The following is a 15,688-nucleotide window of genomic DNA, read 5'->3' as shown; positions in this document are numbered from 1 at the left end:
TTCATTAACAGAGTTAGGTGGCAACAGGCCAAGACTATTAGGCACAAGAGATAGTTTACAAGTTTTTTCTTTCCCACCTGGCATCTCATCAGCATCAGTGTAACAGTGAAGACATCAACCTCGCAAGCTAAAGATCTAAAACGATGGCCGCAAAGCAGGAGAAAAAATAATTCTTGAAGACTGTGGGGAGGAATGCAAAGATAGTAGCAGCAGGCAGAGTATAGGAAAGCTCTCAGCTAGGAAGCAGGTGGTAAAGTTCTCTGTGTGAATGAACCACAAGTGACCATTTCTCATGGATCCCACAATAGTCAAGGTACGTCCAACAAGTTTTAAGCTGTTATGCTGACTAACTGTGTAGGATCACATGTAAATCAACTGAGGCTTTACGTACCAGCTTTCACAGTCTGATGGAAGAACTTCACTGCCTCATGATTCTTCAGATGTGAATTAGTGAAGGGGTGAAGGAAAGGCAGAAATTGTTAAAGGAATTCTGAATAATCTTATCTCCATTTCTTATTATATTCTTCTTCTTCCGCTTAACATATTTCAACCAAGCACTTATGGATGCATGGTTTTCAAAAGAAATTTGTATATAGACCCCAAATATGCTCACCAAATGTATGTAAGAAACACAGATTTGGCAAAATGCAAGGCCTTATACTCCAGGTTTTCATACATGTAAGATGACTGTAGTAAACTCAACTGGCAATCTCTGGGGTTTTTTGAGATGAATGAGTTGAATAAGCATTATATTCCCAGCTCTCAACATAAAATCACAGTGCATATGGATTGCTTAGCCAATGGTTGGCAGAACTTTGAAAACTTTCAGCTTGCTTTGCAGCTTTTCATGATTTATACAACCTGCCAGCAAGACTTAAGTATAAAATTTTGATTGAGATACTGGTTAAACTTCAAGTGAGCTTTTCATTACTTCAGGGCCTCTCAAGCAGACTGAAAGACTATATGAAATATTTGCAAATGACACCAGCTAATTCTTACACAGAGTGTATTTCACCCAACAAATTGAGTGGCAGGTAAATGTGAGAGAGTCAGATAACTAAAATATCATAATGTCCTTTACAAAAACTCTAAGACAATGAGAGAAGAACTAAACAAACAAACAAAAATATTGGTCAACACTCTTGTAAATTCCAGTTCAACAACTTGTAGGACGAGGGCAAGACCTTGTGCCCAAAAGATGGTCAGATAAACGGTCAGAACTTTGCATTAGGAAGGAAAACAAAATATCAAAGCTCCTCCTAACATTTTGTATGTAAATCAAGATCTTAAATCTCAGAAAAAACCAAACAATTATTTTTTTCTAATAATTCAATTCCATTATTTCTTTTTTTCTTTAGAATCTGCAATTACTACAGCACTGATATGCTGATTTGGTTTTCAAACTTTTAGCTATTTATTTGACTGAACAAAATGTAGTGATTTAGAAAATCGAGCCCTTGAGTGGTTGTGAAATATGCACCTACAACTGAAATAAATCAATTTATTCAAGTTCTTAATTCTTGAAGATGACCCTGAATGCTAAAATGGACTGTACTTCAACAGAAAACATTACTATATCTTACATTTTATTAATAAACTATATAGTAGTAAAGATCTATGCAGTTGTACCTACACATAGCAGCAAGAATGAATACTAGCTTTAATGAAGGAAAGAGGCAATAAAAGTTGCAGAAAAAAGGTCACTATTCACCAACATTTGTAATTTTTAAATGATGTGCTTTGTTTACTTATGTGGCATAAATGTGGGTATAAAATCTGCAACGCTTGTAAAGAGAAAAAAGGATTTGTATGGCGTGGGAGGGATAATGTGAACCAATAAATGTTAAGGTTTTCTGTGAACCGTAGTTGAACATTTGAATTTCTTTTTTCTTTCTGGCATTTATTCGTAACTTTAAATAACCGAGACTATGTTTTCATTAAAATGATTTTTGCCCTAAGGTAAATGATGAGTTAACTGCTGGATTTCAAGCACTTGATAATTAAAATATTTGGAGGTGTTACATCGCTTTGTATTTTTACAGTGGACAAGAAAGTTTAAAATATTTTGAATGTGTGAGTAATTATTTGTATATTTATCTGTACAGAGTTCATAGAGTTCAAAAGCCCCTGACCATCAAGACCAGTTATTTTTCAGCATATCAAGGAAGCATTTAGCTGAACGGTACGTGGCTCATTTGTACTGAAGATCGAAATTTCTGGAACCCGTCAGATGAAAATTATTTTTGTAATTTGCAATTTTTATGGTCAGAGAATAGTTTGAGTATTTCCTTACTGGTCTTTGACTGTGACCTTGTGATCAGTCTAACAATGAAGAATTTGAAATACTGTCATATGTAAGTATTTATAAATCCGACTTGTTTACAAAGGCTAATTATATTGATACATTGCTTTCCAATTGTGTGAAAAACAGAGACAAGGTACAGCCTTGAAGATGCTGATGTGGTCCAAAAGTCCCTACAACCTTAGAGGGTTACAGATTTACAAATCTCTAAACTTCCCATAAAATTACTGTGAGGTTGATGGTTCTAGCTACTCTGGAAAATAGTCCTGAAATCAGAATAAGCTAAAACTAGCACAGATTACTTCAGCTTCAGTTCTTATTATTTATGTGCAGAAGACAGGAATAATTAGGTTTCCTCTAAAAATATGCTGTGAGAATTAAATAATGACTGGTGTTAAAAAATTCCAGAAACCACCAAGGAATTTTAGGAATATGGAGGATGAGCCTTAATCGCACTTACATATATGCATAACTTTAAGCGGATCAGTAATCCCCTTGAAATAATTGGTAATACTCATGCACTTAAAACTAAGCATGTGTGTAATTGCTCAAAGGATTGGAGCCAATGTTTTAAAACTGGCTTAAATTTATTTCTTATATAAACTACAGACATGACAATGGGTCATCATAGCTCAGGTTTTTTTTATGTTACTTCATCAACTTTGGCAGGCCAAAACACGAATTAATGTGAATCCGGGCAATAAGAGACTTTTGTCTGTCTTTGTCAATTCAAATTTTCTATCAGATTTTTGTTATACTATATGTAGAAGGCATCAGTCAAAGAACCAGTACAGTAGATAAAATATAGGGTTCTTCAAACTTATTTTTTATTTGTACTAGAGAGTGAAGGTTGTTATATTCATGACTTGGGACTTAATCCTCAATTGTAAGAGAAAATATGAATTATTGTACATTCACATTTCAATGAATTATGTTAGGGGTGTCTGAAAGTATATGACTGTCCGCCTGCAAATACTGAAAAAACCTCAGACACCCTTCATACTCAAGGCCCCTCATGCCAATTTGCATGACGATTAAATAGCTTTTTAATTGCTGTTAAATTATGCCAGTTAAACTGTGATTTCATGCAAATATTAAGCTGTAATGACATGCAGTGAATCATTTACTAAGATTTAGAACTTGGAACAAAGAGAGACAATTAATTCTAATCCTCAGATTCAGCTAAATTACGTGTCACTGGGCTTTTATGAATGTGGCCTGATTGCTTTGTTATCATTTATAAATTATACAAAGATTATTTGACACATTGGAAAAACTTGGCAGCAATAAGCCTTCTGCAGACATCTGTGTGCAAAGCTCTCAGGGATTTCCTTATAATGGTTTTTAAGGAAAACAAGTATATTGGTGAAAATGATGGATCCTTTCCTCACAGCAAAATTCATGACTTCGGATTTTATGCAAAAAGAGTAAAACAGAGTTCAGATGGATGAGCATTAAAAAAATGTAGCTCTTCTGCTTCTTAGATGAAACACAGCTTGAGTGTGAGCAATGTTGTTTGCTTCATTTACAAATTATAATGTAGGAAGTATTTCTACACTCTCTGTGGAGTAGACTGGCATTGATGTCTTATAGAGAAGCAGGCCCACTCCAGAAGCAACAGAGCTGACTTTATGCCTCATGCAGTGCTTCGCACCTCATCTTGCTTTGCCTGTCCTCTCCCTCTGTGAAGCTGAAGTGCATTATGCCCTTTATGGAAGGAGAGAGGAGCAAACCCAATGCTGCAGAAGTCTAGTGAGGGCAATGCAGCATTTTAAACACTACACAGTGACGACAGTCTGGAAAAAAAAAATTGTTGTTTTTAAAGTGAGAACTGTCCATTACCAACTATTGGATTCTTAGAAGTGTGTGTTATTTGACTACTGAATTTACAGTGAAAGGACAAAAATTAACCATTGTCTTCTGAGAATATTCAGAATCAGCATCTGGCTGTACCCCTTGAATTCATAATTACTTTTTGATATACATACATACAGCATAGCTAAGTAGTGCCACTTGATGTAGAATGCTGTATTACATTTTTTCCTTTTCAGAATCACTTATTCTTTTCCTGTGAGGCAGGCAGGAAGAATGGAAGCCAATGACTGTAAACCAATACTGCAAGTCTGAGCGTAATGATAAATTGCAAACTTGTATATATATAAAAATAACAATAGAAGCAGTACAGTCAAAGGCTTCAAGCATGTTGCTTTATTTTGTGGCTGGAATACAGTGTTGACTCTTAAAAATAGAGGATGCAGTTTGTGGCAGAGGTTATTGAACAGAGCATAAGTTTGTTAGGTTCAAAATTGTTTAAGCATAACATGAAAAGAGATGCATTCAGACTCAGACACCCAATATAAGCCTGCCTGCCTTTGACCTTGAAAAGATGGATCAATTTATCCAATTACACTATAGTGGCACATGTTAGAGTTTACGTACAGAGTAATCAGACAGGGGATTAGATATGATGCTATTTGTTGCTCACTGTGTGTGCAGAGAGATCACTGATAGAGTACTCACATATGGCAAAGAAATACAATAAGGAGACAGAGTAGCAGCAAGAGATTGATAACAAGTGCCAATCAAATGAAAAAAGGAGAGAGAAAGAGATTAACAATATATCCTAATGTCATTTTCATTCCTCTTATTAAAATTAGATTTCTATTACGCTATTCTGCAAAGTGCATGCTCTTCTTTTACAAAGTACAGTTACATGAATTAAAAATGGGAACTGTACAATTTTGGAAAAGCATACAGTATGCACTTTCACAGAATTAATGAAATTAGATTTGAAGCTCATCTTGAAAAAAGTAGATGCCTGAAGCTAAACCCTTAATTTCATAGTCTCTTAAATCAAGGTCCTTATTTTCCATAATGCTGCATATGCAAGTTTTCCAGTACTGGTGAAAAAATCTGGAGTGAGGAATACTGTCTAACCCTATAGATGAATGAAAAGAGAGAGAATAAAATAACTACCTATCTTAGGCATATTGCTTTGCAGGACTTGGGGAAGCAAGTAAAATAGGTATGAATACAGCTGGTTCAAAATGTTTGAATATGAAGAAATCTGTAAGGGGAATCCACTATTTTTTCTGTGTTTCATTCAAGAACCACTCTCATTTAAAAAGGTCACGGGGAAAATTTCTAATCTCCTATGTCAAATCTCAAGTGTCAGGATACAAATTTGCAAATGAGTATCAAAAATGCAGATCTGCCAAAAAAATGGTTATGTAGAAAAATCCATTTTCTTACTGCACAGCCTTTTCTCTCTATTTAGTTAAATTGGCTCATTTTTTCCCCCAACTTTTCAACTCCTTTTGTTACAGTAAAGCATGACAGTTTGGAAAGAACCATCTAAATTCTATTCATATCTGTATCTTTGTTTATTAAATTTAAATTAGCCACATCTGCATAGACCCACCGAAGGCAGTGAGGTTGTATTTATGACAGAAACATAATTGTAATAACTGAGAGCATAATTTGAAAGAAGTGGGGCTAAAGATATCACTTAGGGAATAATTTGGCCTGCAGACTCTTCATTACTGATGATGTGCAAGAAGATAAGAATGCAGTCTGCCTGTCAAGAGTCTCGGTGTCATTTGCAGAGCTGACAATTAGTGAAATAATCATCATCATAGGTATAAGATGAATACATCTGATGTTACAGTCAATGAAGTACTGATACCTTGCAGTCTAGGCTGAATGAGATGCAATGTATGGTGGCACTGAACAAGCAGCAGAAACTAGAATGTGGTTCACTGTCTCCTTTATTTTTTATTTTTACCAAGTTGGGGTGAGATGGGTATCTCGGTTGTGGCTGATTTCTTCCTTGCCTCCACTCACTTGGTTGCTTTGGCTGACATCCTCAGCAGGACTGGAGAGGTCTGGCAGCAAGTCTTCCCTGACAGTTTTTGACCAAAGCAGCTCTCAGCACCCCACTTTTGTTGGGAAGGTACCAGGGTGTTGTAGGTACCTGCCCCCTGATGCCACAGGGCTTTCATACTCCTCCCTACTTTATCAATACTAATGGGTAGCAGGGCTTAAAACTGTGCCCTGAAAGATAATTATGGAAACATAATGCCACATATGACTAATTTTTTCAGAGAAGAACTGTCTTTTGGAGATGAAAAATCAATGACTTATAAATAATATGGAACCACATCTGCATAATGCATGAGTGAAACCATCTTTCTAAGCATGAAACTGTCAAGAGCGCCTGGGATGTGTGTTAGTTCTGTGTGTAAGGCCTTAATGGCCTGTGCTTGGGGCACTCATTTGAGTGGAATTATCTGTAATCACCATTTTCCTGCGGGAAGTCTGGAACAACATTGTTTTTCCCTCACATACTTCGTGCAAAAAGATAGACCTATGTGCCTTGCTCCAGAGTGAGCTGACAGCAGATCGTGTGCGTTGGATTGAGGTGCCTCTCTGAACCCTATGTCCTTTAAGTAGCTGGGGGCTGGGATTTACCCTTCCCATCTGAAAACCCTACAGCTACATTAGATAACTTTCTGCAAAGTGCCTTGTATCTGAGGAACGCCATTTTTGGTGACCATCACTCCCATTTAGTGGATGGACAATTATGGTCTACATAATGACCTCAGGATTACAGAGTGCCTATGACTTCGTAAATCAGCTCCAAATTACTTGGTATATTCCCAATTTGCCCAGTACAGTGCCATTTGGAGATACTAGCATGAGCACAGGAAGCAGTTCAATTCTGCTAGTGTCAGCTCAGCTATTTTTATATGGTGCTGCCTTACACAGTGTAAACATACCAAAATTATGACTGTGCACTGATGGTTATTGCAGCAGTACTTGGTTTTCACGGTGTTATCTCTTAAGCTTTTTGTAAACTCACTCTGATAAAATACTTCATGCATTTAACATGTTAATATTTTTAGAATTCTCTTAAGAGGACTGTGGCAAAAAATATACTTGAATCAAATAATTCACCGGAAGAGCTAACAAGATGCTACATAGAAAACTAGGTATCTTAGAAAATTTGCAGATTTTAATCGTCTTTATTAACAATAGGATTTTATATGTAAATATAGTGTTCCACCCACAGATTTTTAAATGCTATTTGTTCCCAGTTTTAAGATTAAACAGATATAGTTGCTTTATGATCAATAAATGAATCCTAGTGAGCAATGAACAGTGTATGAAAATCTATGAGAATTATTTTATTATGTGAAAAGGAAATTTATGCTTCATGTTATCAGACATGAGCACATTGATCAAAGTAATAAAAATCTCTTCTCGGTCTGAATTTCTGCTCCTAGGTTGCTGGGCATCAGTTTTGTCTCAATGACAAAATTAGATTAGTCAAAAATCACAAAATGTTGTATTATAAAAATTATTAAAAAACTAAAGAACTTTCATTATCACAGTTGTATAAGAAAGAATAACTCCCTGTTGAAAGAAGATGATATGCAAGAGAGTTTAATTATATCTCTTTCAGACTGGATACATCTTTTTCCTTTTTATGATTTTCTTGTCTTTTTTTAGAGTTCAGTTCTTATTCCATTGTGTTGGGATGGTATTGGGATGATATTTGTCTTATAATTTTTATTTAAAACTGAGGAGACAGAAGAGTATGTCATATCAGGTTTTTCCTTTTTGTGGCTTCTCAGTTTTTTGGAAGTTTTTATACAAACATATTCTCATGTATTTAAAATACATACTGGTAGTTAAAACTCAACATTGTTTTCTTGATGACAATGACTACATACTTTGTATTATCTCTCAAAACTACAAGTTTTAAAGTCATCAAACTAAGAAACATGTCAGTATTTTTAGAAGTAGAAATATGATGTTTGAATTTTGCTTTTAGACATCTCTTTTGGTTATCTTGAATGGGATTCTTCACAAAATGTACAAACTCCTGTCATTTTTTCAAAATAGAAAAATAAATAAATGAGGCATAGGAGAAAAGAATTGCAGACACTGGTACTGATCAGACTTACGGGTACATGCCATAGTTGGTGGGTCCTTCTCAGCTCTGAAGTAACCTTTCTCACACTGACAGACAGAAGTTGCTTCTACATAAGTCAAACTGTGTGGAGGGCACTTGGAGCACTTTACATTTCCAGCAAATGCTTTATAGAATCCAGGCCTGCAAGCTGCAAAACAAGAAAATAAGTTTCATTAATAGAAGCAAGTTTTGGTCATAAGTAAAATCTGTTCCATGCCATTATAATGTGCCTTCTTTCCTTTCCAACCTAAATATATATGCTATTTTGATCATACAATTCTTCGCAGCTTTCATTTTTGGTATATAGACTTAAAAAAAAACCCCAAAAGCCTTTTCTGCTATATAATGGGAAAATCATTAAAAGAGACAACTTCCAAGTTTACAGTCCTCACTGCTGCTTGAAATTGTTATCTAGACAAATTCATTAATATCACTAAACAAAAGCACATTACCTATGTTTTATGTAGGTTCCATCTGTTAATAAGAAAGAGTGAGATAACTTCTTACACACCAAAGCTATTTATATGGCTTCCTTATTTATGTAACGGAGACTTGCAACGCTTAATATGTCTACCCTCACGATACCTTGATGAGACAAGGATGACATCCTTATATATTTGTAGATGGGTCTGACTTCTGTACAGTCCCCTGAGCAGCCTCTGACAGAAAGGCCACATCAGCTGGGTCCTCTGCACCCTGTTGGCATGAGAGGCTGGGAGGTGCTGCTCTAACCACCCTCAGACATGTAGGAAGGAGATCCCGATACCCTCTAGCACAAACTGCTGCAAGCCTGAGGCTACTCCTAATTGTGCCAGGAAACAACCTGGACAGCACTACCCTGAGGATGGAGAATGTTGTGATGGTCAGAGCTCACCATGCCCCCAATTACTTGGAGCAGGGGGTGGGGTGTCCCTGCTGTTCTTTACCACAGCACAGCCTCACATGCCTTTTTGCTGGCCTTTAAAGCAGAAACAATTCATTAAAATAAATCTTATCATAAATCTGCCAGGTTTGCATTCTGAAATATTACTTTAAAACCATTCTCAGACTTCATCACACATGTTTAAACAGAGGTTTATTTCTTTCTACTACCACATTTACACATGCCAGCATGTATTGCAGTTACCGTCTTCTGGCTTCCCAATCTGGAAACAGAACTGAAACAAATAAAAGAGCAACTCAAACATGTATACACTGTACAGATTCATATTCCTTCTGACTCCTCCAGCAGTAGAATGGAAACCATTGCTATAAATATAATTTCAAAGATCCATGTGGCTTTTTCTCATTTTGACATATTCAAGACTATTTTCTCTACATTTCTAGAGAAACTAGGCAGTACTTTCTTCTCTTGTAATAAGACAAAATAACAATATTAAAATGAGGCATTCTTTAAAAAGTACCCAAAAGTATGCATTTTATGGATTCACTGTCAGTTCATTTTAAGTGAGTTGCTAAAAGATATTAACTCATAGATAACATATACACAGATCAGTTTTTCTTCTGACTCCAAAGGACTTGCTTGATATAAAAGCAGTTTCATTAGTAGCTGAGGGAAAAATAGTGAGAAGATGGGACTGAAAAAGATAACAGTTGAATACCTATCAGAATCCAAAAGCCAATTTTTCAAATATAATTTTGAAAGCTTAATTTTGACCCAACAATTTCAGCGGTTCTCCTCCCAGTGTGTTCTTCTGACTTTGTTGAACAGGCTAGGGACAAATCCCACCCTGCTGTCATAGAAGGATACTGGTCTGATACAGTTGTGATTATAGTGAGTGGTAATTTTCTACTGATTGGAAAGACAGAATACAGCAGGTTTGGTGCATGGAAGAAGGCAGCATTGTAGAAATAGGCTGCAGGCACTGACTCCTCTTAGCTTTGCTGGAAGGAAGAGACAAGGTAAGGCAAAATCAGGGAAGGGTGTTATGCTTGCCTGCTCTTTTCTCATGCCCAAATCCTGCCCTGGCTTACCTAAGGATGAATATTAAATTCTTGCTTTTAATAGCTACCTTTCATACAAATGATGCAATACAAAGTTGTTTGTGATTAACAAGTTGGCAATTCCAGGTTATACTTTCAGTCAAAGCAAAATGAGTGCTCTTTAAAATCCTTATTACTTCTGAAACTCATGTCTGTCAGTTCCGAAATCATTCCTTCTTCCCTTCTGTCCCCCAAATGACAAACCACTTTGGATCAAAAGAAACAGAGTTTTCTTTCAAGAGAAATTTTTTATTTAAACTTCAAGCGGTTCGCTATTCCAAAATAAAACTCAAGGAGATTAATTTCCAGTTTAAAAAAGGAAATGTTTTGTTCTGAAACAGTATTCTGTAATATATTTAAAGCAATTATGGTTTTGATATGGTATATCTCTTAAAAGAAAGCACATACATACTCATGGAAAAGGTGGGGAAAAAAAACAATGAATGAATAAGGGGGTCGTTTTACTTCTTTTGGAGCCAACCCAAATACATTTACCCATTAAGCCAGGTATGTACCACAAATTCTGAGGCAGAGGAAGATATCAGGGAAGCTTTTCTATGGATAACCTGCTCCCTGTTCAAATGCAGAATCACACAACTATGACTATTGTATACTTTCAGACAAAACCCATCCCTTCATAAACAAGATAAAATGACACAAGTTGAAAACCCCCAAATGATCACAAGCTTGGGATAACTCCTCTGGATAACTCAGTGTTGATTGCCAACATTCAAGGTGAAAGAAAGTAAACTGTTACTCTATCAAAATCAATGAATACACAACATGAATCCGAAATACAGCACTTCAGCTGCTGTACATATCTAAGCTTAGACTCTGCTAACAAATACTGTCTTTCAGTGGCACAATTAACAAAAACAATTGCTAAATTTACCATTTTCCATAGAAAATTTGCAAGCACTAGAGTTACTACCCAGGTTTTAAAAGCCCATTTAGAAAATACCTCAACTACTATGATTTCAGAGATATGTTTCCCTCTGAAGAAAAGAAAAAGAATATCCCTGTTCCTTTGGCCTTAGGTGTTTGTGGAGCTTAAGGCTGTGTAAGACCATTGTAAGGCAACAGTAGCTTGCAGAAATTCCAATTAAAATTTACAAGAAAATTGCACAAAGTCGTCAATGGTATATGCATTCCATTGTAATTTGATTGATGCATAACATTTTGTAAAATTGGGGTTTGTAAATGTTCTGCTATGAGACTGCAGATTGCATTATTGCATGTAAATCACTGTGTGTGACTGCAGATTGTGATATCAAACCGTTCACAAGCACTAGATTTATTGAATTTTAGAGTCTTAAAGTCACATGCTATCTAAAATAAGGATTAGGATACAACTCTGTAAAGGGATTAATCAATAGGCTTATTTACATGCTTAATGTTAATCAAGTTCCTCAGGTCTTGCCTAGCTTCCTACTGTTTCTATTGTTTGTTCTCCTGTAGCAGTTTCAGCCACATGAAATTACTTAGTGCACAAACTGCCTGATGGGCAAATCAGAAACTCAGAAACTTTTAATTATCAATGGGCTGTGGTTTTGTATTTGTAGAAGGAAAAAAGCCATCTTTCCTATGCAAAATCATACCCTATGTAAATATATTACAAGTAAGTTAAAAGTTTGTTCCAGATATTTACGTATGCAGAGTTTCTGGATTGATAAATCAGTAATAAATTTATTGATAAATTAGTATTTTCAAAGTGTTTCTCATAACATTTTCTTTGCTCCATTAATATTTATTGCATCTATCATTTTCACAAATTATTTGTGCATAGGTTAGTGTAAACTAAACTATGGAAAGCTGCCATCTGAAAAAGCTTTTAAAAATGACTATGCAAAGAACCCTAAAGTTTGGGTTTATCTTTGTTACCACAGAGTATTTTTTCTAACTTCCAAATCACCGGGAAGCATCTTATTTTCCCTAACGTTATCTAACAGAAGTGACTTTGTGAGTTACTAATTATATGAACTGCATGAGATTTGACTTCTGTAAAGCCTGGGGGAAGATAATATATTGTCTTAACGGTTAAGTAATTAGCAGGGTATCTGAATGAACAATTCGAAGACACTAAAGTTTTCTCCAGTGAAATACTAGAGATCATGCAGAGAAACGCTAATAATTTAATTGGCTTCATAAAAGATAACACATCTGTAAATATGCTTTACTACAATTTTATCAGGATTTGACTATGAGGTTTTTAAACTATAGATACTTTGTAATTAATATAATGTTCCTTATTTAATGTTTATGGGATTCAGTTTTGTTTGTATTACACATAGATGCCTATGAAGAGAAATTAATGCTATGCAAAGCTCTGGTGAACTCTTAAGAAGTGATTCATGGCTTACTAGCCTCCCAGCCTAGGCAGAGAGTGAGAGAAGGCATTTATCAAGCAAACTTTAGAGGTGCATTTTATACTTACTGCCTAAAATGAGATACGATCTTAGCTGTTCCAAACAGGATGGCACGTGTGTGGTGCCAGACACTGTGGCAGCCACCCTCCCCTGTACATGGCTGCATGGTTGGTCTGTGGCCGTTACCACCACTAAGGGCCATGATCCCATTCACCTGCCAGGGCTTTGGCTGTGCAGCCATGTACACTGCTGAGGGTGGCCCTATCCCACTGGGTTTGCGGGGAAAAGCTCCCTGATGGAATAGTCATGAAGCCAACCCCTGCCTGTGGGAGCTGCTTTCGGGTGAGGACTTGGTCCCTGCCTGGGTTACAGCTTCACCATGGCACTGCCCTGCCCTGCCTGGCCGTGGGCCCTGCCAAGCTTGGCCCACCCATGGACCAACATCCTGGCCCAGTCTTCACCTGTTCCCATCCCCAGGGAGGTGTGCCCGATGCTGGGGCTGCCCCTGGCTGCTCCTCAGCCCACCCTGCTCCCTGGCTGAGGGTGACTGGGCAGGGCTTTGCAGCCAGGGCCTGGCCCACCACCAAAGGCCCAAGGTGGTAGGACAGGCCCCAGCTGCCAGGCCTGCCTGGCCACTCCTGGGAGCCCCCGCCACTTCCAGCCTCCAGGGAGGTGCCAGCCCCTGTTGTGCCCCAACAACCTAAACCAACAGCTGGACAGATACTACAGCAAGTGCAGAGAAAGCCATACTTCATCCGGGAAACGGGGCACATTTCCAAATCCAGGGGAAAGCAGACAAAGGCTGACCTGTGTGTAGGCTGGCAGACTGCGGGGCCTGGTCTTGTGGCATTATTCAGGCAGTGAGGAGTAAGGGCTTCATTCGTGCTGGATGGGTGTTTTTAAGGAACTTTGAATTGTCCAGTCCAGTAAACAAGGTCATGGGTCAATTACTACAAAATGCAGTTGCAGGCTTTTTTGTAGAAGAGTCTTTAATGCTCGAGACTCATGGCCATTAAGTTCTTCCCCAGCCTGGACAGGGTATGATGTACAGACACAAAATCTGGAAAATGCAAACATGGGGCTCATCTTTCTGGTCACAAACATTGTTGCTTTAGTAAAGGTATTTTCACTGCTCTGTGGGAGCACGTCATTTTGAAGCAAAGAAGCTGATTTCAGTTTTCAGTTCTTTCAGTGTTACAACATCTGAATTGACTGTTATCAAGTTAGTTGAAGGAAGGGGAGTCCAAAGAAAACTTAGGAGCAACTTTTAGGTATGTCTGACACATGTTGGTCTGTGTGTGGGAAGACATTTCTCATGAAAATGGGATTTTTATAGCTTGCTGAGAACTCATCAATCAAATTAAAATAGAGAAGACTGTTGTCATTTACAATGAATGGCAACCATCAGTAGCTGTGGAAGACGTGTTTTAATCTTTCTGAAACACATAATTTGCTATGCTTTTCCACCCCATGCATTTTTTTTAAATTGCTTACTGAAACTCGCTAATGTACTACGAGACTGACATCTTTCATATTTGTTATATTCTGCCAATTATTCCGATTTTAAAGTCCTCTTACCCCTCTGATATCTGATCACTTTATAAAAAGGGCAATTCAATAAGGTCTGTTCTATTCTATCACCATGCAGAAACAAGGAACTATAATATTATTTTAACCAATTTATATTTTAGTAACAGTATATAGGAAAGAACAAAGAAGTAAACAGGAAAGAACAAGAGAAAATAATGTAACAAAAGATTCACACTGTTTATTACAAAGGCAGAATACAATCACAAAGTCAGGACTGGGATATTACAGAATTAGGACAACAAAGCTATGATGACAAGCTTTGAATGTGAATACTATCCGATTAAGTAATCTCATGTCTTTTCGTTCTTCACATGATTCTTGTTTTATTCAGGTCATGAATAGACTGTGAGAAAAGAAAGGATTCACTTTGGGCCATGTTCAAACTGATAGTGAGATTATGCTGGAGGAGTTGCTAAAATCATGAGGGATCATGAAGAATCCATTGGAGAAAGACCAGCCATGACAGATTATAAATTATGGAACATGCTTTGTTGAAACCACAAGAATAAAAGACATCCTGTATCAAGATAGCAAGGCTCTAGTTTGGTTCAGTTCCTACAGATGGTAAGGAAGGGACAACAGATACCCCTAGGAAACTTAGTGACTCATTTTCCTTTTTTGTTTGCAGTAAATTTGATGGATTATATTTCTGTGTGCTTTGGCATGCATTTAAATGCATCTGTGTTTGTATGCTCCAGTCAATCTCTTATCTTGCCAATATCTCCTGCTCTCTAATGTTTCTATTCTTTAAGGTGGAGAATAGATAAGAGCATTACTCACACCCTTAACTTTGGAGACGAACAAGGGAGAGGAAGGAAAAAGAAGCAGGCTGCTTCCTCAAATATAACTACATAATGAAGATATGTAAATTAAATAAATTGTTCATTCTCTTTGTGATAATTCTTTTTTCTCCCCAGTGGCTTATTCTCTGCCATTCCCATATTTCAATATTCTATTGAGGTTGTTTATTGAAATGATTAGAAGAAATGACAAGAGTTAATTGGTATATATCAAACAGTATTTTCGGTTCACATCAATGCAATTTTTCTCTGTATAAAACATTAGTTGCAATACAATAACTTGAACAATGATTCAGGTCACATACCATGTATTTAAAGAATCTGTGGTTAATCCAAAAAATTCACACAGACAAGGAAAAGAGTCAATGATATTAATTTTATCACCGCCTGTCATACTAGATACAATTCAATAGCTCATCAAAGAGCTGGGATCTGTACTAGACAGCACAGGTGAATACTATTCTGCACTTCTTAAGGTGCTGTCAGCTACTTCTCAAAGACTTTTAAGTTGGCAGCTAAAGACTTTTGATAACGACAAAGAAAAACAACTTATTTGCCACTGAGGTGACTCAAATAGCTTTTGTAGTGTGAAAACAAACAATCTTATTAAAATTTGCTTTTCACATACAGAGCAATAGTTAGTGACTTAAGCTGCTTTTCGTATTCCTGC

At 36.9% G+C, this 15,688-nt stretch overlaps 1 protein-coding gene across 1 annotated transcript in view; it reads right to left on the bottom strand.

The window, feature by feature from the left end:
• LOC104128079 (ephrin type-A receptor 6) overlaps nt 1-15,688 on the bottom strand; it is a gene marked incomplete at its 3' end in the record, with an annotated part of 411,239 nt that overhangs the window by 176,594 nt on the left and 218,957 nt on the right. The window contains exon 3 of the mRNA XM_035896284.1: nt 8,272-8,427. Within this exon, the coding sequence (XP_035752177.1) occupies nt 8,272-8,427 (156 nt within the window). The remainder of the gene's footprint in view (nt 1-8,271; nt 8,428-15,688) is intronic.

Source organism: Egretta garzetta, unplaced genomic scaffold (genome assembly GCF_000687185.1).
Source record: "Egretta garzetta isolate BGI_Z169 unplaced genomic scaffold, ASM68718v1 scaffold446, whole genome shotgun sequence".
NCBI classification, from domain to species: Eukaryota; Metazoa; Chordata; class Aves; order Pelecaniformes; family Ardeidae; genus Egretta; species Egretta garzetta.
This window is presented reverse-complemented; position numbering and strand designations above follow the sequence as displayed.